The 22484-nt window shown below is 40.7% G+C and overlaps 1 protein-coding gene across 11 annotated transcripts in view; it reads left to right on the top strand.

Moving 5' to 3' along the window:
* The window catches only part of ATXN2 (ataxin 2), a 53748-nt gene that overhangs the window by 3341 nt on the left and 27923 nt on the right, over positions 1–22484 (top strand). For all 11 annotated transcript variants that reach the window (XM_017814181.1, XM_017814189.1, XM_017814184.1 and 8 more), the window contains exons 2-9: positions 6159–6195; positions 7803–7862; positions 8541–8612; positions 8828–8978; positions 16104–16228; positions 17416–17507; positions 20159–20356; positions 20874–21052. In XM_017814181.1, coding sequence (XP_017669670.1) covers positions 6159–6195; positions 7803–7862; positions 8541–8612; positions 8828–8978; positions 16104–16228; positions 17416–17507; positions 20159–20356; positions 20874–21052 — 914 coding nt within the window. The remainder of the gene's footprint in view (positions 1–6158; positions 6196–7802; positions 7863–8540; positions 8613–8827; positions 8979–16103; positions 16229–17415; positions 17508–20158; positions 20357–20873; positions 21053–22484) is intronic.

Below are 22484 nucleotides of genomic sequence, written 5' to 3'. Positions count from 1 at the left end.
GGGCCGGGGGGCGGCCCGGGCGGGGAAAGGGGGCGGCGATCCGGGGCCCCGCGATGGCGGCGCGGCGCCCTCGACTCACCCGGGGTGTGTGTGTGTGTGTATTTATTTATTTTAACATCTAGGGGGTGTGATTATTTTTTCTTATTAGTTTTTATTTTTACTTGTATTATTATTTTTATAATTCTCATTTTTAATATTATTTGTTATTATTATTTATTTTTTTTTTTAAATGGGAAGCGCAGTGAGATTCTCGCGGGAAGGCAGGCGAGGCCGCGCCGCTGGATGGTGGCTCCGAGGCCTCGCCTTCTCCCGGATTTTTGGGGCAGGGATCCTGCAGAGGATGAGCTCTCCCCTCTCCTCGCCTCCCCCTCCGCCCCCCCTCGCCCCGCACTCGCTGCCCCTGGAAGATCCATCCCGCTCCTTCCCTTAGTATTACGTACATAAACCCACACCTATTTTCCCTTTCCTCTCCCTCAAATAATAAACTTGGTAGTGCCGTGAATTTTTCCGGGGCTGTGGGGGTCATAACAAACGATCAGAGTGGGACGGTAACAGTTCTGAAGGTCACAGTCGCTCAGAGCAGTTTCATTTCGGGTTTTATTCGTCTTCCTCCTCAGCTGAACGTTTATTCCCACTCAGTTTTGGGCCCTGGCAATAAAACGGAATTTACAGTGGCCCCATTGTTGGACATCACTGGAAATGGGGCTTTACTTTGTTCCCAGCCCGTGGAACTGGAAGCGGAAGAGCTTTGGAAGGGTTGAAAAGGACAAAATAAATAACAACAACATTACCTTGGCAGCTCAGGGCACCCATTTGATGGGTTTTACATGTGGCATTGGGCTGGACGTGATGTTTGCTGTGCTCTGTCCCTGCCAGCGCACAGTGGCACTGTAGAGGTTAACGTGAAGGGCAACAAAACCCACAGCTGATTTTTTTGGAATTCAGTCTGATGAGGAGCACTTGCCTGTCTAGATTTGGGCATTTGAACTTCAATTTCACTCCCAAGTTTAATCTCAAAGCCACTGGATTTCTCCTACCAGTGTTGTATTTTCAGTTTTGCTGGAGAAATCCCACCTCAGAACTCCTTAAGGAGTCCTGGTGGGGCTGCTGAACAACTGACAGAGGTCTTCCCATCTTTTTTGTTAATTTTTCAAGTTATTTCTGAATGAGGGGTCTGTAAAATCACAGCCCCGTGGAACACCTTCAGAGAACTTATCCTATTGCTGTCCTGAAGAGAAGTCCTGTCTTTTTGGGAGTACAAATTCAAGGATGATTCGTGCTGCAAATCTGTCCATGTAAATGAAAAGCTGAGTGGCTTTTCTGTTTACAAAATCAAAATTTAGGTGGCCTGCATCTTCATACCAATCTGATGCATTGTATCATTTAATAGAAACTTAAAACATCTCCGGTTTTTGCCAAGCTTTCCTCCCAGCAGCTCATTTCCCTGCAGCCCTAGCATTCCCTTTCTTACCTTAAATACAAGAAAATGTTACTTTTCATGGCTAAGTTGCTTTTAAAAGCTTAGTTTGGGCAGAAAGCTCATGGATAATTAGCTGTCCTGGGCCTAATTTTCTGCTGGGAGTTTATTGCTGTAAGAACTGGGCTGAGCTTTTCGTCCTTGTACCTCTGATCATGAGTGGAGGGTGTTGGTCTCCATGGGCTCACAGTGATGGACATCTCTGTTTCATGTTGGGAAAGGTAAAATCTTGTGTGAACAAACAAGGCATTCCAGGGGTTTTCATTATACCATTAATTTCCCCTTTACATAAGGGGAAAAATCAGAAACGAAGGTACCTTTAGAAGTGTTCAAGAAAAATGAAAGATTAATACCTTTTTTATGAAGAGGCCCCAAATGAAATGCTGGGTTTGATATGGCAGGTGGGCTGGGGCTGAAGGGGAGATGCCAAGAGCACAATGAACTGTAATTGGGGAAAGTGTGGACTTGGTTCCCAAACCTGCTCCCTGTGCTGGTCAGAACATTATCTAACATCTGCTTTTTGTGTCTGAGTTTTGTCCTTATGCAAGCACAGGAGGGTTGGCTGCCCTCTGGTTGGAAGTTGTATCCATCCCAGCCTTCCTCCAAGCTCTTCATCGTTTTTTGTTATTAATTTCCCCCATTGTTATTTTGTTGAGGGCAAAGACTCAGGTTTTGGTTACAATTGTGGCAGAAGGGATTTTTCATTTTGGTAACTTTCTTGCCTAGCTGGACTTGGGGGTCATTTGAGAAGACACTAAAGTACTACCCTTTAAAAATGGCTTTTCCCATTAAAAACTAAAACTGAAATAATCTCATGGATAAGTATCAAAAACGAGCTACACACACTTCTTGCCAACATTTATTTTCCTTTTTCCTTGACATCCTTTTTTATAAGCTTAAGGAAAGGCCAGGAGAGGTGTCAATCCTGTTCAGACTGAAGGAATTGGGAATATTGAGTGCCAAGGCAGTGGGATATAATGGGAGTGACTGTTCTGGAGGGCTGATCACACGTGCCATTCAGAGGGTTTCTAGTTTGTTCTCACGTCTTTGTGTGGGTTTTAGTGCAACTGTGCAAAACTGCTGAGCAAAATGCCTGGTTAACCTGCAGGTCTCTTCCCTTATCACTGAGAATGCACTTCAGCATGATATTATATCCCTGATTTTGAGTAACTTTTAATTTAACAACTGATTCATGGCAATGTAGATGAAGAAGGTTCTACAGTGACTAAGCCCATCAGCAGGTTACTGGTGTGCACTGGGTCAGACTGGGCGCAGGTTATTCCATATCCAGATACTACAGAAGCTGTCATTTCTTGTGGAAACAGGAATTGACATTATTGATGTCAGTAGTGGGGGAAAAAACTACAGAAAACAAACCTGCAGGACTTGCATAATCTTAATTGACAGCTTCGGTTCATTTGACTTTATACAGCCGAACACTACACTGAAATAAAACCTTGTACTTCCGACTTGTCCCTCAGAAGAAAAGCTTTCCCAGCTCTCTGCACTAGAATTCTTTGGAATATCCTGTAAATTTGCTTTCCAAGCTGCAGTAAGATCAGTGCTCCAGAAACATCCATTCACTCTTAAATTGAGTACTCTTTGTAGCTGCACTTCTGCACTAGGCATTAATTGCAGGGTGATTGCATTTATTTCTTAGTCTCAAAGTGAAGATGCCACTGGAGAGAAAAGCTGAGACTTTCTTTCACATGCAGGACTTTGTTTCCCTTGCCTTAGTTTTCACTTAACTGGGAAAATATAAATGTGTGACCTTGTTTTGCTTATACAAACGCTCTACTTGGCATGTAAACATAGGGAGGAGGAGGGATGTGAGGAATAGGGTAGGAAATACTCATAAAAATAGAAAAAAATGTGTAAGTTGCTGCTGGGGAAAAATATTTATTGTGCAGCATTTGGGCCCTGCTGGAGACTTTGACTCTTCAGGTGTCAGTGCTGGACTGAAGGAGTTGGCTACTAAGTGTAATTGCTTGATGGTACTTTCTGATTTTATGTCTTTGCTACCCCAAAGCAAAGGGTTTCCAGGTTGGGTTTGCCAAGCTGCCCAGGTTTACCTTTAACCAGATTTCTGCAATGCAAAGTGCATTTTTTTTTTTTAATTTTCCATACTTGCTGTAATGAAAATGGGGTTTTAGGTAGCAGTGCCAAATTACTACTGACCCTTCTGGATTCCCCCATTCTTAGTTTTACTCTCTTGTTCTAAATTATGTTAAACTTCTGGCAAAACCCACTTGCATTCTGCTTTTGCAGAGGTTTTAAGTGTTTTTTTTTTTCATTTGATACATCAAAGATGTGTCAAAGGGTAGTTTGAACTTGAGTCTTTGCCTATTGGAATATGAAACTCAAGTGATGGCCTCAGTTTTAGGAGAAGACACAGTTTTGGCTGTATTGTTGAATTGGATTGGTGAATATCTTTATTTTTTTCCTCTTGGTGAATGTCTTCCCTTTTTTTCCCAATGGTTTATGTTTAACACAAGCTGAAAAACAAGAGGCCAGGTCTTTAAAGAGATATGTTAGATCAGAGGAACATAAAGAATTTCTGCAGGTACCTTAACCCTTGGCTGATGTAGAATTTGGGACCTCTTGCCAGCATGGATGTGCACAAGCAGTTTATTTCTTAAAGAAATGTGGGTAGGAAGAGTAATTTTGGAAATGTGGTAAGAGATGGAAAATCCAGAACAGTTGGGTTGATGCTTGGAGGGAACGCTCCAAACTTTCTGACCAGTCCGGCAACCCAGTTATTTAAGTTCTAAGAATACTTTGTCACTAAAAATGGGATGGTTTCTATTGCAAAGGCACCAAACTCTTTCCCTTTTGACCATTTCTGTAGCTGATGAAGAAGGAGGATCTAAAATCCTTGAGACCAACAGATAGAACTGCTGAAATTGGTTGACTTTGGCCAAGTCCTGTGAGCGGCCGTGGTGGTTCCGTTTCTGATTGTAATAGAAGGACAAGTCAGAACTGGACTGAACCTCTTGTTTGGGGGTTTCTCGTCTGGTGAAATGACTTTCAGAAACAGAGGGATGATTCCTCTGAATTTTATGCAAAAATGCTGTTCCAGGTTGCCATTTAACAAATGGCAGGTTTAGGAAATGGTGAGAGTTTCTTGTCTCCAGAGCAAGGTGAAGTTGTGAAGCTTCTATGGACAGTTCAGGCTGATGGTAGTTAAATAAAGATTATTTGCATTAGAATTTGGGTTTTTTTCTGTGAGATTAGTATTCTGCAATATTCTGAGAATGCCTGCTGGGCCCCCCAAATCTGCAGGTCCTGCCATCAGCAGATGTCACCAGTGTGGGGGATGCTCTGAGACCACATTTTGTTGCAGAAACTTGTTTTCTTAAAGGAGGCAGGTGATAGTTTAGTGAGTTTTCACTTTTTCTTCATTAAATCCTTTCATGGCTCTCTGATGGCCTTTATTTCTACCGAATTTATTGGAGAGTTATTTATGTTCATTGGGAGAGAAGATCCTTTGATTTCTTGACTGTCCCATGAGCCTTATTTTTAAGGGCATGTTATTTTGAGGGGTAGATTGATGTTTTCAAAAGCAGTTGAATGCAGTTGACATCCAGTGAAGGTGTTCAAGAGCTCTGAGCAACCTGGTCTAGTGGAAGGTGCCCCTGCCCATGGCAGGGGCTTGGATTGAGATCATCTTTAAGATCCTTTCCAGCCCAAACCATTCTGGGATTCCATGCCATTCCGTGGGATTTAGATTTCAGTGTTGTTTGGATATTTTGAAATATGGACGTGATTCTTTGTGTCTCTTTAATGAAATGGTTGTGCATCAATAAGGTGGTTCTTTTTTAAAAACTGATTTTTTTTTCAGTAGAAGACTTAATTTTGCCTCACATTACGCTTGGGGCGCTCCTGAAGTTGTAACATACTCTGGAGAGTATCTAAATCACTATGAGAAGCATTTGAAACTGGGACTTCTTGGTACAAGGAAGGAACTTAGAATTAAGACACACCAGTGGATCTGAAGAACTGGAGCTGTTGTGGACTTAACCAGCTGCAGGGATGTTTTGGGACTCAGATGGCTGAGGTGAAGGGCACAGACTGATCCAGCTCAGCTTGCAGGGTATCCCGAGCATCCAGGTTAATTTAAAAGCTCATGGAAGTGTCCTGAGTGCTGCACATAGGCAGGTTTGCGTTAAAAGGAGTCAGTGTTTTTGAGGGGATGGACAGACTTAATTACTTTATCTTGCTGGGTTGTGAGAGCAGTTGGAAACAAGCTCTGTGGGTAGAGCCTCACAACCAGGGCTCCTCAGTTATTTGGGTGGCCCTTCATCTGACACAGTGACAAGTTCAGAGCCTCAGAGAAGGACCCTCCTAAGTAGGGGTTGAGCCTGAACTGAGGTTTGGTTTTGTGTGCCAGTAAGGTTTGGAATTTGGAACAATGGCATAGGCTTAGTATTTTTTTCATTTTCTCCTTTAGTTTATTGTAAGTAACCCCCTGCCTGCTAAAGGCACTTGCTGGCAGGTCAGGAATTTGGAGGATGAACTCAATGGGCCTGTAATTGTCAGGTTCTGCTCTATGGGAATGCTGGTTTTCCTGATCCCATTCTCAACTCTGTATTAAGATGGGGTTTGGAATTCTTATGTGGTAAGAAATGCAGCAGTTTGGGCAGTTGTTTTAATCACATCCCCTGTGTGTGTTTAATTCCAGAGGCCGCAGCAGTGGCAAAGGACCACCTCAGCCTACGGTAAGTTTGGGGTTTCTCCTCGTTGTACCACTCCTGGTAAGAGGAAACAACCTAGAGACATAAGAATAGCAGATACTGGAATGTTCTCCCAGTTTTTTCCTTTGGATACTTTCGACTGAGATACAATTTTCTAAAGAGTAGCATCTTGCTTTCATTTAAGTCTCCTGGGAGGGTGAAGGGTGGAAGGTTCTCTTAAACTTTTGACTACACTTACATAAATATTCTGCATTTTCCTGCAATTCTAGTTGTAGATGTGAATAACATTTAGCTTGAGGCAGTGCTTTTTGAACTAGTTCCTATTTGGAGATTCTAACATTGGCTTCTCCCTTAAAGAGATTTAAGACAGCATTTAATTAAATAAAAATAACTATTTTGTTTAGCTTTACTATAAAATTGCTAACTCAGTATTCTCCTACCCCCAATGTCTTTAGTTATTCTCAAGGCTATATATGATTGAAGTATAGATGTGGCTTGACTTGGAGAACATCATTTTATCAGAGCTAAAGATGTGGATCTTTGAACTGCACCAATCAAATATTTGCCCATTTGTTATTGGCCTGGTTTTCAAAGATGGCTAATTTGGGGGTATGGAGCAGAAGTAGGAAGGTTTAAAAGGGCCACAGTTTACTTATATTAACGTTTATTGAAGATATCAAGGCACTTGAGTAAAAATAAAGAAGCTTTGAGAGAGTCTGGTGAAAAAGGCCATATGCAAACACTAAACATCATCCAAGTGTTGGTCTTCTTGTCCTGTGTGCTGAGTGCTGAGCACAGGAGTGTCCTCAGACGTGTCTTTGCAGCCCAGGGAAGTGGCTGGCACACAGCAGTAAGTGGATTAAGGAGCTGACAGTTGAAAAGATGTGTTGTCAGTGGAAAAGCTCAGAATATGGTGAGGTCCCTGCTCATTTCACAAGCACAGAGTTGACAGGGAGAGATACCAGTTATTGCAACAAAGCACAGACATCCTCAGCAGTGGATGTGTCCTGATGGTACCTGGTGAGCTCTCCCAGTCAGAGTTTCAGATCCTGGTGCTGCAGTGAATTGCTTTGGACTGTTTTAATAACAGGGTTTGTAGCAATTTGGCGCTCGACGGTTTGACGGCTTTGGCTCCTGTTAATGGGTGTAATCAGGGCTGGGAGTTGAAAAGAAGAGGTTCAGCAGCCTGAAAGCACCTTTCCACTTCTGCAGCACTTGGAGTGCCTTGCTCTTGATGGTTCTTAAGGCAGAGAGGGATGTCAGCAGGGCTCTTCCAGTCAGAAAACAAAGCCCTGCTGACGCCCCTCGAGTCTGTGCATGGGCTTCACCCAACCAGCCAGAGAATTTCAGTATTGAGTGATATTTCCTTGTTTATTGAGTGGGATTTTTATCTTGTTTGGAAGGGTGTTAGATCTTTAATTGGTCAGAGAAAAGCTAATGGTCCTTTAGAAATCTCCTGTGTCATATTCAATATTAATTTAAATATACATTCTATGTATGTTGCCTGAGTAAGGCTTTGAACCAGTGTTTCTAGGAACTCATGTGAAGGCCAGCATTGGTTTGGGTGCTCTGAATTTTAGAATTGTTACAAGTTTTTCTCCTGTATTCATGATTTCTTTCTTATTTTTCAGATTTCTTTCGATGGCATCTATGCAAATATGAGAATGGTTCACATACTCACATCAGTTGTTGTAAGTCTTCATGTTTGGAAGAGGGGAAACAGTTCCTGTAGTGACAGAGAATTGTTAACTAGTCCAGTAATTGTAATACGATGGAGGGAATATTAAATTTTAAGACACTTTCTGCCAACTTGATCTCAGTAATTCTGTATTTTTGACTTGGAAAGATTTTAATTTGTAGAGGTACAGCAGATTTCTTAGGTGCACTGGTCATATTTTGAATTTTCCGTTTTTAGAGAGGTTATGGGTAAATAAAATGGGTCTGTGTGCAGGGATTAGAACCCTTTCTCCCAGATTCCAGAGGAAGTCCTGACATGCCAAAATTAAGTCCCCCATCTCCTTGAGTCCAGGTTAAGCTTTCATCCTTTTTTGTACCCACACATGCACAGATCTTGGTTTTCAGCAAGAACTTCTTTGTGCTTTAACTGGTCAAGAGTCTTGTAAGAACCAAATATGCTCCTGTGAGTATCTTTAAATCCCTCCAGAGCAGCACATACACACCCAGCTGTTTGCAGCTGCAGAGCACAGCAGTGGATCTGTAAATTGGCAGGTGCTGAACGAGGAGATCTGACTGAAGATTGAGCTGTTTTTTTACACAATGCACTTATGTAAGGAATAGATGTTTAAGAAAATCACTGAAATGTCATTTGTCTCGTAGAAAGTTATATTTTCATTTTTCTTGCGTTCTAGGGATCCAAATGTGAAGTACAGGTGAAAAATGGTGGTATATATGAAGGAGTTTTTAAAACCTACAGTCCTAAGGTAATTTTTTTACATTTTGACTCTATTTTCAAAGCTCCTGATAATCAGTGTTTGATTAAAACGTGACTATTTTGTTTAATTCGAATATTTACTGTGAATTATTTTGACTACTTGCACAAGCAGATTGTAAATGTCTGGGGTTTTTTTTGCAAGTAGGTGAATTTATTGAGTAGCTGATGGTGCATTAATTGAGAGCCTTTCTGTGTGTCCCACAGTGTGATTTGGTGGTTGATGCTGCTCATCGGAAAACTGCAGAATCCAGTTTGGGGCCAAAACGTGAAGACATTCTGGAGAGTATCCTGTTCAAGTCTTCAGATTTTGTGATGGTGCATTTTAAGGATATGGATACCAATTATGCCAGAAGAGGTATATTTGTTTTTAAAATTGTTCGTTGTCATGAGATCATCAGTCAAGGTTTTTTTCAAAGTAGGTGCTTCAGGATCCAAAAATTAAAGTTCACATTCATATTCTTAATTCTTAGCGAGTGCAAAACTCCTGAAATCTCAAATTTATCAAATATGTTTTAAATGGGTTGCAGAACCTTTGTGAGGCCACTTGGCTTTGGTGTCTGCAAGGCAAAGCCTTCGTGGTTTTACAAACCATTTTATAGATTCTGTGGGAGATCGACTTTTTTTTTTTAATAAATATCTTTTCTAAATTATGCTGTTAAATGTTATAGAAGAATCCGTGAAGACACAAATTCTTTAGAAAAAGATTCTTTTTCAGAGTTGATTTAGATACAAAGTCTATATTGAGTTAACTTCTGTATCTAAACATGCATTCACTGAAATATTGTAAAAATACTACTGCAAACAGAGCTCAAAGATCTTTAAAAATCCTCAACTTGTGTTTTTCATTTCTGCTTTGCTACTTGTAGACTTGTAGGCTTTCCAAAATACAGAAGAACCTTGTGGGGTGGCAGACAGGTCTTAAAACCTTGAAGACATGGCTTGAAACTGTCAAAATTAAATTATTTTACAGGCAGTCAGGCAGTTTTCATACTTTTACTGTGTGACCTCCAAGCCCCTAATTATTTTTCTGGAACCTGAGAGTCTCATAAGTCAGACAGCTCAATTCCTGTGCAAATTTCTCTCTTTTGGGCAGAAAATTTGAAGGGGTTTTGTGCCTGTGTTGCTGATTTGCTGGGATAAAGAATAAAAGCAAATGCACAGCTTTGTGTGTGGGGTGGAATTGTATATGTGTACATTTACAGGTTGATTAACAACTCTCTCTGGGAGCTCAGTGGTTATTACAACATGTTTTATTCCCATTATCAGAGACTTAGAGATGTGTAGGGACAGAGGACATTTAATGAGATCTTTCTCTCTTCACCTTGTGTGGATGTTCTTGCCTGATTTAAAGCTGAAGAATGAGAGGTTTGTTTTGTTTTTTTTTCTCAAGGAATTTTGCTTTTCCCAGAAGATGATGCATAATGTCAGAGCAAGTGTAGCATTGAAATGCAGATAGGTTCCAGGTTCTGGATGGGACTTGGAATTTAAATTACACAAGAGCTGTTTTATAATGGGTCTGCTATGAACTTCACTTTAATGTTAATGCAAATGGGGCTCTGCCTTATCCAATCTTCATAGATTTTGAACAGACTGAAGGAAAAATACGCTCCTGCTTCTAGGAATGGACATTTTCTAGAAGAAAATGACTGCTTCAGGTCGAGCAGTCCCTCAGTTCACTTTATTAGGTGGAATATCTTGGAGTGTAAATCTCTTAAGTACTGGGGAGGAGAGTTGAAATAAAGCTGTAGAGACTTGGAGCAAGATAAACTGGAAGGCTGCAAAACTTGATAACTCCTAGTGGGTAAATTAGTCTGCTTTCCATTTTGTCTCAAAAATGTCTTATCTTGAAATGACACTTGAAAGTGTAACTCTGATCACACCTTCACATTAGAGCAATGAGGGGCTTTCTGCTTCCTGGGTAATTAAATAAGCAAGGATTCAAAAGAATGGAAGTGTGTGAGCGTGCACACAGGAACTGCTGGCCTTTTGTTCATGTAAATAAACCCAGATCTTCATGGCAGTGGGTCAGATAAACCTGTGATTCACAGTGAAAACTGAGTCTAAACTCCTGGGTGAGGAGATGGTGCTCCTTGTCTTTGGAACCGTCACTGCCTGGTGCTCAAAGTGGGACAGGGACAAATACCTTTAAATTGTCTAACCCTCAGTGTTTTTTGGCTTTCACAGACAAGTAAGGAGACAGTTTGGAAATATTTGACTGGAAAGGCTTTCTCTGCTTTAAAAATGTAGTCCAAGAAAGGGGCACTTCACGAGCTCTCTGTTGAGAGGCTTACCTAGAGTAGGGATTGTTGGGAATAAGGTTTGTTGGGTCTCTTTGTGTAGTTTCTTACCCCTTAGGAGGCTGCTGGAATTTTGGGGAGCCCTAGAACTAAACTAAGTTTCTGCAGAAATTTGTGTTTTGAAAATTTTAGTGCATCTTGGTTTTCCAGTTCAGTATCTGGAGTAATGTGGATTTTTATTCTGGCTTTTATTCTCTGCCGGGCTGGAGGAGTTTGGGCAAGAGACTCCTGAAGATGTTCACTGGATTGAGTCACAAGTCAGGCAATAGAGACTGAAAGAGGACTGGGAAAAAGCAGCAGGGAGAAAGAGAATGGGATGGAGAAGAGAGGAAAATACAGTTGTGTGTGAAGAACCATCCAGCAGAGCCTGCCAGGCAGCTCCCGGTGCTATCAGAGCGGTGCAGCTTTGGGGCAGGAGCTGATAACTCGTCCTGCAGCTGCATCAGAGTTCAGGGGAGGGAACACCAGGCTTGGGGTGGGTGAAATTGGGAGCAGCACAGGTACATTTGTGCCAAGTGTGACACTGCAGCTTCAAATGCACTACTGGAGAAAGAATGGTGTCTGCCCAGATTGTAGAAATTGGAAGGGTTGGGAGAAAAACTTTTAGGTCTGTGTGGACAGGGGTGTTGTAGCAGTTAATGTTTAAAAAGTAAATCTGTCCCCACTTCCCAGGCCTGTATTTGCAGTTCTGTCAGTCTGCACAGACCTTTCTGCTTGTGCAGGTGCTTGTTAGGCTTCAGAAGGAATGGAAAGGATCACCTGAGGTCTCTGTGGAACTGAGATTTGCTGCAGTACAGGCTGATGAATGACACATGCTTTGGAAAACTCAGGTGAAGCTGTGTTACACCCATCAGCCCCTTTCAGACTGTTCTGTCTGCCTTTAAATTGGGACTGACGCCGAGTTCTGCACATGCACTGGAAATCAGCTGCTCCAGACCCGCTCTGAGGTGCAAGTTGAAATCCTGGGCTGTGCATTAACACGTCACATCTTTCTGCTTCACCTCTTGAGTGCTGAGATCTCAGAGCTGCTGCGTGATCTGGTTTTACAGAAGAAGCTTCCAGCAGTGTTTCCTGGAGCCCTAAACACTGATAGTGCTGGTTTGCATATGATTCAAATTTCACCAAGGCTTTGGAGTTGCCTTCTTGGCTTCTCTTTAAAGACAAGACAATTGAAACATCATAACTACTGTTAAAGTAAAAGATTTCTACAATGTTTTTATTGGGTTTTGGCTCTGTTGCTGCACTCTGAGAAAAATATCACAAATGCAATGAAAAACAAGGCAGAAGAGAATTGGCTGTTAAGGCTTTTCCTTGAGTTAGCACTGCAAGTGGCCTCCTTCCAGGGAAAGTGTTGCAAGGGGAATAGCAGTAGGCATCTTATGAACAAAGGAAGGAAATGTTGGCTCAGCAGAGCTGGTGGTAACTGGTTTTAATGTTTCAAATCAGTAGTAAGTAGTTACAAAACAAATGAGAGTTTACTGTTGAAACCTTTAAGGTGAAAGCTCAGTTTACTTTGGGCCTTGCTTAGGCTTGATCAAAGCTTCAGTGTGAGCATCAGCACCTTTGGCAATGATGGGTTTCATGGCATTTGAACTGCAGACTTGCACTTAATTGCATATTTGTGCTCTTCGCCATTAGTAGCTCAAAATATGTTTGTGGGAACGAGCACATTGGACACTGAAGTTAATTAAACCCTGACTCCTAATTGCTCTATTCTGGCACTTTTTTCTTTAACTAATTTAATGGCACATGCTTGAAGAATTTACCCAAGCTGAGTTTTTCACAGAATATATATTTTTGATTTGTATTACTGTGATTTTCTCTTGTCCTTGGGATTTTTTTTCCAGTTACCAGGCTTTAAAACAGAAGTAGATCCTTGATACCCAACTCCTTTGCTTAGGAAATGTCACATTAAGCAGGTACAGAGGCAGTGGGGACTAATTGAGTGTTACAGCTCCAGCCCTTTGTTTCACCAGGTTTTGTTTGATCTTTAACTTGGGTTTTACTGTGTAGAAAAGGGATTGATTAAAAATTTGGCCGTGTCAAGGTGTCATGTGAATTGCTCCTTCAACAGCTCAGAGATAAGAGGCACCAGATAAGTGGAGGCTGAGCCTGTGCAGTGTCTTGTCTGTTATTACTCTGCCAGTCAGCACTTGGAGCAGCAGCTCATGTTTTAGCTCCTACTTTGCTAATAATCATAAGAACAGTGTTTTTGTTTTGGAAACTTTTATTTTTAGAATTTTTTACATACGTTCTCAATCTCGTTGCTCATTAATTTCGGTGGAGGCTTGTTTGACTTGCTGGTTTTTAATCTTGGTCTCCCGTGTGTCTGCCAGGCTGTTTGTTCCAGGAAAATAGTGATCTGTGCCTTGAGGTACCGTTCTGCTACATTTAAACTTTGCCTGGATGCTCTGGAGACCATATTGTCTGACTGGAAGTCTGCCTTTGTAGCTTGAATTTCTCCTAACTCTGGACTTTCTTTGAGTTGTAGAGGTTAAACTGGTGCAGTCTCGCTTGTGACTGTCATTCTAAAATGAGAAATGCAGAGTAGTGAAGGTTCCTGTGCCCCATGATACACTGGATTCTACTAGGAAGCTGAGCAGTGACTGTACACATCTTATTCAGACCTGTAGCATTTGGTAGATAGGGGAGTTTTTGTTTTGACTCGTTTTTCCCTCAGTTCATCTGTGTCATTACAATAACAGCACTGCTGGATGTTTATGTGGCTGTTTAAATAAGAAAATTAGTGGGTTGAGTAGATGAGTCTTGTTAAGCTGGTATTTTATTCACTGTATCCAAAATGGCACAGTTGTGTGGAGTTTGCCTGAAGGAATTTAATAGAAATGAAGGAAACAGTGCTGTGAAACACAGATTGTCTCCATTAGGCCTCCTAACTCATATTTATCTAATCTCAGTGGAGAAGAGTTCCCTCTACTCCCAGAGAGGTAGAAACAAAGTTCACAGTTTTTAAAGTGCCATGAGCAGCCTCCAACTTGCATTTGCTGTAAAATGTCCAATCTGAGTGGATCAGACTTGAAACATGAATTAACAATGGTTGGGACAGGAGCAGCTCTGGTTTGTCTGGGTTAAGGCAGAATTAACTACAGGGTATTGAAAAGGTACATGCAGAGTTTCCAAATAAAAGAGCCTTAAAAATGTGCTTTTTAGCTACTCCTTAACTGTGGATTGTAGCACTGTGTTGCTGTGTAGTTTCAGAAGACATTTGAACATATATATAGTATATACTATAATACAGTATATTTTAGAAGTTGTTTGTCTCTGTGTGAAGAGATGTTTTCAAGTTGGAATAACTTAGAAATCTGTGGGTTATTTTGAGGATTTGGGGTTCCTTTGTGAAGCAAAATGGGACTGTTAATAGTGAGAACATTACTGAGATTTTACTATGAAAATGATCTTTGCACGGTGGGAGATGTTTGATTAATTCTGTGAGAGGAACTCAAGAGTTCAACTCTGCCTGAATTCAGCCATATAATATAAAAAACTCCACCTGAATTTAGATCCGATGTCTTTCAACTCCTCCTCTCTCCATATCTGTTGTAGTTCCTTCAGAAACAGGTAATTTTTGGCAGTCACTGTGTCTCTGCATCTTGCCTTTCATAATGCTTTTGTTCCCATAATATATAACAGAAAGTTAATCTCTTTGTTTGTGCATGTGGGACTTGGCAGGATCATGTAGAGAATCTTGCAGTTAGTTGGTGATTTCTGTTGTCAGCCTGGGTTTTTAGCTCTTCTGGACAGTTGAAGTGATTGAAATTTGGGATCAGCACATAGGTAGGGCAGGGGCACGTTTTGTTTCATAAAGCTCATTAACAATGTTTAATTGCTTCCCCACAGTTCTTTGTGTATGGGTTGAGTGAGCATTTCATGGGATAGTGCTGGATGTTATTAGACAGGCTCAGCACAGTTAATTTTCATGCCAGATCATACCAATAAATGCAGAACTTCACTGTGAAATTGGGTAAAACAGGAATAATCAGCAGTGTCAGCAGCCTCTCTTTAGAACATCTTCAGTGATTGTGTAAAAGCTGTTACATCAGTGGCCAACTTCATATGTTGTGAATTCTTTTCATAAGAGCTTTAAAGTCCATTTTTCTTAGGAAGATTTTTAGATCTTGCCAAAAGTTAATTTAGGCCATGTTTTTCTGTATCTGGCACTGCCTGGTGGTTTGATTGCAGCTCTTTTCTAAGGGTCTGAAATGTTTGCTCCTTATTTTATCAGTAAAGGATAATAGGAAATTCTGGATTGAAGACTTATATTAGGCTGATTTATTTATTTGAAAGCTTATACCAGGCTAATTTGATTTTTTGAAGTTCTGCTTAAGGATGGCAGCTCTGAGATGTAGTTGCTTACAAATATAAAAGCCTGACTTCCTTGGTGAGTGGCTTTAGATATTTTTATACAGCATTTTTAATATTCTGGTATTATTCCTTCTTAAGTCTGGCTTGAATGAAACATGAGCAAGTAAAAAAATAGCTTGTGGTCTTTTTTTTTTTTTCTTTATGTTTTCATAATTTCTTTAAACAATAGTGGAACCTTTCTGGTTATTTATTCTCATATGTTGGTGGGAGCAAAAGGGAGAGAGTTCCTGAATATTTCCGTGGGATTTGGGTGAGCTGCTGCTTGGAAAAGCTTTGTCAGGAGGGAAGACACTTCTGTTCATGTCCCAGGGAATGTGTGTGTGCACGTTGGTGTGTTGAGGAGTTGTGGAAATAGAAAAAATTCAGATATTTGAAGGGAAAATTGTAGTTTACCCATTCAGGGAATGGGATTGGGTTCATGCTTTTTTGATATTTGCACAATGTTTTAGTGTGCAGTTGTGTGGGCTGGTTGGAAAATTGTATTATACAAGCCTTGGGTTTTCTAGAAGAACAGGGATCCTCAGTCTTTTTTTCTCTTTTTTTCCCCAAATATTCATGTAGTTGGTGTAAAATATTTTGAAATAACTGAAAATAATTCTGTTCTTTGATATATTAGAAGTCAGTCTGGACTTCCATAGTTATTATAAATTTAAAGGAGGCACCTTTCTAATGTCCTGTTGAACACAGCAGCTGCGAGAGAAGGGGAATGATGATTATTGAGCTGTTTTTTGGTTGTTCCTCAGATAAAAACCAGGGTACTTTTCCAACTGATTTCACCCCCATCCCTCCCTGCTCTGTTGCAGATGCTTTTACTGATTCAGCCATCAGTGCTAAAGTTAATGGAGAACACAAGGAAAAGGATCTTGAACCATGGGATGGAGGAGAAAACACGGCTTCCGAGGAGCTCGAGGCACTGGAGACAGATGTGGTGAGTGCTGCTTTTTTGTGCTCTCTGAAAAGGAGCCTTGAAAGAATTCCTTAATTTTAATCTAGTAATGAACTTTGGAGTAAAATCGCTGTCCTGCACTGTGATGGTGGATGTTCAGTCTTTGCCAGCAGCTGCCACAGTACTTTTTACCAATTTGAATAAGAAAAGCTGGATTTCAAATGCCACTCGTGGCAAATATTGACAAATGGCAGCTGCTGTGGTGAGAGACATGTTGGGCTCAGGGACTGGCAGAAAGAGCAGCTTTTGTTAAGGCCTCCAAATTCAGCAATACAGCAAAGTGATTTATGTTTAATCAGAGCATCCCTGCCTGACTGTCACTGCTTTTGGAAAGGATGGGGAGATTGTGCTCAGCTCAGTGTCCCTGGGCTTCACATGGGGAAATGGATGGAAATCTGAACCCAAGCACAGATACAATTTTAGTAGATTATGAACCATTAGATGAGGAGTATGGTCTCCAGTGCCATTTCTTTATATATCATAGCCAGCTCTTACTCAAGAATGCATTATTTTAGCAAGGTATTCAGATTGCAGCATATTAAACAATGTTATTGATTAGAGGAGAATCTGCTCCTGTTACTGTGGAGCATATCTGGGTAGAACAGTTCTGTCAGTTTATTGGGATTTATTAGAACACTCAATACTGTCAGTGCTTTTATAAAATATTCAAAACATTTCTTGCTGTGCTTGGGTGCTGCAACAGCAATTTTACTGAAGGGGGGAGGTTGTGCAGATCAACAGGAGTCTTGAGCCTCTCCTGGGTCTCAGGTAATTACATTAATGCATTTGAAAAGTTGCAGCACTTGCCACAACAAGAGATGTTTCTAATAGTCAGAAGTGTCAATTTGCACCTTTTGGAAAAGGCAAAAAGACATTAATGTGTGCATTTCTTGCTAGCCAGTATTACTCTAGTATAGAGTGGGTATGTATTTAGAAAAAACCCTCAAAACCCACACAAATACACCCAAAAACTGGCTTTTGAAGGTAAAATCTGCATCTTATGAGCAAATTTCCACGAAACAAATTGTGGCTTTATAACTTTGTTATCTGGACAGTGAATGCATAGGCCCAGGAAAGAGGCAGAAGGTTTAACTTCTGCCATCAGCCCTTAATTTTAAGGGAATGTGTTTCCAGTGTCATTTTGAAAAACAAGCATCATTTTCTTCTAGTCTAATGGATGGGATCCCAATGACATGTTTCGTTACAATGAAGAAAATTATGGTGTAGTATCAACTTATGACAGCAGTTTATCTTCTTATACGTAAGTTCCAAAATATTTTGTTATTAGATTTGTATTTAATGTTCTCCCTGGTTTGACAAACTTTACATTCTGCAGCTAATTTTGCATAGTTTGTGAAGCTGTGGACTCAAATAACTGAAAAAGCAATGAATGAATAGTGCTTAAGAAACCTTGCCAGCGTTCTGTGAATAGTTTGATGTAGAAATCTTTATATATTCCCTTAAATGGGCACAGCTCATTCCCATTGCAACGTTTGCTGAATTTAGGCATGTAATAATGCTTATTTATTCCAGGAATAGGGTGGAAAACTGGGAGTTTGTCTTTATGTAGCTGCTGTACCTATAGGTTTTGTTTAACCCAGCAGAACAGTTTGACTAAATCCTAATTTTATTGAGACAATTGATCTGGAAGATACTGGAATGTGGAAAAGTTGCTGATAACCGAGGTGGGGGTTGTGTGCTGGGGATGACTTGTTTAGCAGATTTGTCCAGCTCTAAACTAAAGTTTTAGTTACAATATAAGAACTGGAATATAAATATAAATGACAATCCTGATATGTAATATAAATTATAAAATTTATATATAAATAATAATATAAAAACTGTGATATAGAAGTAGTGTAAAGCCTGCTCTGGCAGTGTGGATTTATTCCCAATAGTCTGCAGCTATAATGTTCACTGCAACTGCAACACAAATGGACTGCAGATGTTCAGCAGCCATTGTGAAATGTCTTTAGTGTTTCCCCACTCTTTTAACCCCCAGAGCAGAAACTTCTTTTTGAATATCAAGGAATGGCAGTGGATATTTTGATTTTTTGGTGTGCACTTTGTCTACAGGTTCAGCAGTTTGATTTTCCTGTTTGGTTCAAACAGACCTGTAACATGGTGATAATCAAAGTGTCCTAATCGGCTTATGTCTGAATCCTGGGGAAGCTGTTCTTTCCTTCCCTTCACTGCTCTAAGTACTTTTTGTACTTTTGAACTTTAGTCTTCCATCTTTCTGCTCTCTGGATATTAATGGAAACAGATTAAAAACGTGAAGGTGGCTTTAAATTAATTCTATTTTTTTTTCCTAGTCAAGCAACTTGCAACTGGGAGGCTCTTTTCCTGATTTTCCAACTCTGTGATGAGCAGCAGTGTTGATAAATGCTTAGATGTGCAGCTGCAGGATTGTAAAGGATTTATTGTTTGATTGTTTTCTCTTGCTAGAGCTAAGCATTAGCAGGTATAGTTTGTCAAAGTGCATCAAGGTACAAGTTTGGGTTCAGTAAATGTATTAATCAGCTGCTTCTGTCATCACCAGGGCTCTGAACAATGTCATCTTGTGCATCCCCTTTCTCTCATCTCTTAGAAAACACAAAATCAATCTTTGCCCGTTAGGTTGCAATACATCCCTTCCTTTTCTTCAGTCACTTTAGATAAATGAGGATTACTGGGTATTCTCCTTCCTTATGTTCCCAACACAAGGTCAGTGAGGCTCATGACCAGGTTTGTGTTCATGCAAACCTTATTTGAGCCAAGGCTTTATGCTGAAGGGCGAGGTTTTGATTTAATATCCTTGCAGTTCCCATTGATAAGGTCAGTAGATGTCTTGACTGGCCAAAAATACGTGTGTGGGGAAAAAACTTGCGATGCAGTGGCCGAGTGCTGGCTTGGAATTTGGCAAAGCCACTTGTTTTCCTAGTTCTGCCACCAACACTTGAGTAGTTTTGCATATATTATTACATACTTGGCTTGTATCTCCACCTGCTTTCTTTGGTTTTCTTCTGTATATGATTCAAAATATGAGGAGTAGTGGTTATATAATGCCCAGCAGAGCATGGGCCAAACCTCAGCTGTGGTCTGTGTTTTTATGGAGTTTATTCTAAAGTAAGGTTGGATGGAACAACTTTTGCAGCTCAAAATCAGGGGAAAAAGGGTTTTTGTAAAACCTGACACGAACAAAAATTAGGACAGGTGAAAAACAAGAAGGGTGGACAGAAGGAGGTGCCAGGTACAATCCCATCTCTAGTTATGTCTTTCAGTGCTCATGTATTGAATTTTGACTCAGTGCCTTTCCCAAGGGATGCTTTCTGCAATATGCCATTACCTGCTATAGAGGGATACATAGAATGAGTGGGTTTGAGGTCCTGGGACATGAGAAGTCATGGACTTCTGGTCCTGTGCTTTCAGCTGTTGCACTCATCTTTTCTGCAGTTATTCATAACAGGAAGAGCTGAAAATTCTATGGCTGGAATTACCAAAGGATTAAGGATGTAACTCTCTAATTTCAGTAGGATTGTGTCTGCTGGCAATGTGTAAATAGCTAAAAAAATTCAAATTTGGGCTCTTGGAGCAGACAACAGACTGATGCTTTTTATTCCTGATGTTCTGAACCATGTTAAAAGTTGGAGCCTTTGCACAGCTTTAGGGACTGGGACTTTTGCAAGTCATGTGGAAAAGTTCTGCTCTCTGACCTCAGCTCTCTGGGCAGGTAAAAGACACTGAATTTGCACATAATATCAAACCAGTCCAGGAATATCGTCACACTAAAAAAGACAGCAAGTCTGCTGGCTTAAAAGCAAGGTTTTTTTCACTCTTGACTTGTTTAGAACTAACACTGTGTAATTTTTGTAGCTCCTTTGTGCTTTTGAATGCATTTCAGAGATTCTTTTCCTTTCCATTGTCTTTTAGGGTGCCATTAGAAAGAGATAATTCAGAAGAGTTTTTAAAACGGGAAGCCAGAGCAACTCAATTAGCAGAGGAAATTGAATCAAGTGCCCAATACAAAGCTCGGGTTGCCTTGGAAAATGATGAAAGGACAGAAGAAGAAAAATATACTGCTGTTCAGAGAAATGCTAATGAAAGAGAAGGACATGGTGTGAACACTAGGTACTTGATACACTATGAATAGTATTTTTATTTAAATTATGGCGGTGTTTTGGGACTGTAGCAGTTTGCTCATTGAAACTGAGCTTTTCCAGCAGGGCTGATCAGGTTGGGAACCTTGTGTAAACAATCCTGTGCTGGTTTTGGCACCCAGGCTGACTTGTACACCTCTGCCTGGCCCTGCATTATCTCTGTAGGGAACAGACTTCCCCATTCTGATCTGTCACCATGGTGAATTCGTACCAGATTACAGGAAAGGGCAGTGGTTTGGGTATGTCATGGAGAATTTCAGGCATTACAACTGAATCCTTCAGTGTCTGGGGGCTCATAAAGTGGACTGTGTGGTCACTATCAAAAGCCAATTCATGAGGTGACTGTTAGGTCAACATCTGATAGTATTTAATATTTTCCTTTAGCTTGATCTGAGAAAGATTAAAAAATACCAGCAGAGCACTCCATCAGGTATTTTTGGTGCCTCTCAGTTCTGTCTTAAGACTGATAGGAGTTTACTGTGTTTCAGAGAAAATAAATACATTCCGCCTGGACAGAGGAACAGAGATGTCCTGTCCTGGGGAAGTGGAAGACAAAACTCACCAAGGATGGGCCAGTCTGGCTCAGGCCCACCAATCTCAAGGTCTGGATCCCACACTTCAGAATTCAGCCCAAACTCTGGAGCAGATCAAAGAGTAGTTAACGGAGGCAAGTATCTGAAGTCTAAATGAATGTACATTATAACATTGCAGAGAATTGCCTAATTATGTTGCAACTGCACATGGAGTGAGTTTAGGATGTGTATTCCACAAGCTAGGGTAGCATCCATCATTTAACACAGAGGTGGTGAGTTGGACTTGGGTTTAACTTACAGTGGAGCTGCATTTAGCTGCACTGTACTTTGCAGAGCAGAAATGTCATTTGTTTTCCTTCTCAGACACCTCTGTCTTAGATGATGGTGCAGAGTGTGGTTTTAAAGATTAAAAATTGCTTTCTGTGTTCCACTGCAGAGCTCTGTGTGGAGGAGCAGCAGTGCTGACACCCAGTGAAAGGGGGGGTGGCAGGAGGAAGCTTCCCTTCCTGTCTGGTGCATGGATCAGTTTTGTTTCCCATGGAAAAGAATGAAGCAACTTGCTGACTTTATGATGGTGTGGGATGGGAAACAAGAGAAGTGTTAGGAAAAGGAATCCAAAGCCTTCCCTCCAAATGGGTATTTGAGTATTTTCTGCTGTACACATGGGTAGTAACTAACCAGACATCACTGGGCACTGCGTAGCAGGAGTTGATGTTCCATGAACCAAAACCACCGTTTTTGAGGTGGCTTTCAGCAGTAGCCTGTCCTTGAGGCATTATTCTTAAAAGTTAAAAATGCTGTTCTGTGAAATTGCTGTGAATAAATGAAAAATGTATAATACTCAAGTGATCTATCTGGAGAGGAAGTCTGAGAAGCATCTAAAGGTAAGTGAGACTTCCTTTTTAAAGACAGAGTCAGCTGTATAAGGGATGGACAACTGAGCCTTGCCCAAACAATGCTAACCTTGAAATTTTTCCGTAGTATTTGTGGTTTCTGTCATCCTATTACTCTGCTGAATTAACATCATATACCTAAAATATTCAGAATGGCTTGTAAATTCAATTAATTCTGTTTTGGGAACCATGAACCCTGTATATGAAACCATGAACCCCTAGATTAAAATCCTCCATTAATACTCGAGATAACTGATAAAGGCATAAATGTCAGGATTCAGACACTGAACACCGCTGTTTTTTGTAAAGATACAGTTCCTAGCTGGATATTGCTCATCATTTGGTTTGCAAGTAGCACTTTGTGTAGTTATGCTGTTTGTGACCAGCTGTTTGAGACCCTCTGGTAGCTGTTAAGGACCTTGGTGAGTGCTGGGTGCTGTAGAGCATTGATATGCCAGGCTAACAGATCAAACTTTACTGTCTATTCCTTAGTAGTATTTGTAGATCCTAATTAACCCTTTGGGGAGCTCGTGCCGTTCCGACCCCAAATTCGACCCAAAGTGGTGGAAACAACCCCTCAGAGCCTCTTGCCAAACTCAATCCCCAAAGGGTTAAACGTGCAAAATCATTTTGTCATATTTTTACTTTTTTTTTTTCTGTTGACCTTTTCCCC

Source organism: Lepidothrix coronata, unplaced genomic scaffold, assembly GCF_001604755.1.
Source record: "Lepidothrix coronata isolate B3197 unplaced genomic scaffold, Lepidothrix_coronata-1.0 Scaffold44, whole genome shotgun sequence".
NCBI classification, from domain to species: Eukaryota; Metazoa; Chordata; class Aves; order Passeriformes; family Pipridae; genus Lepidothrix; species Lepidothrix coronata.
This window is presented reverse-complemented; position numbering and strand designations above follow the sequence as displayed.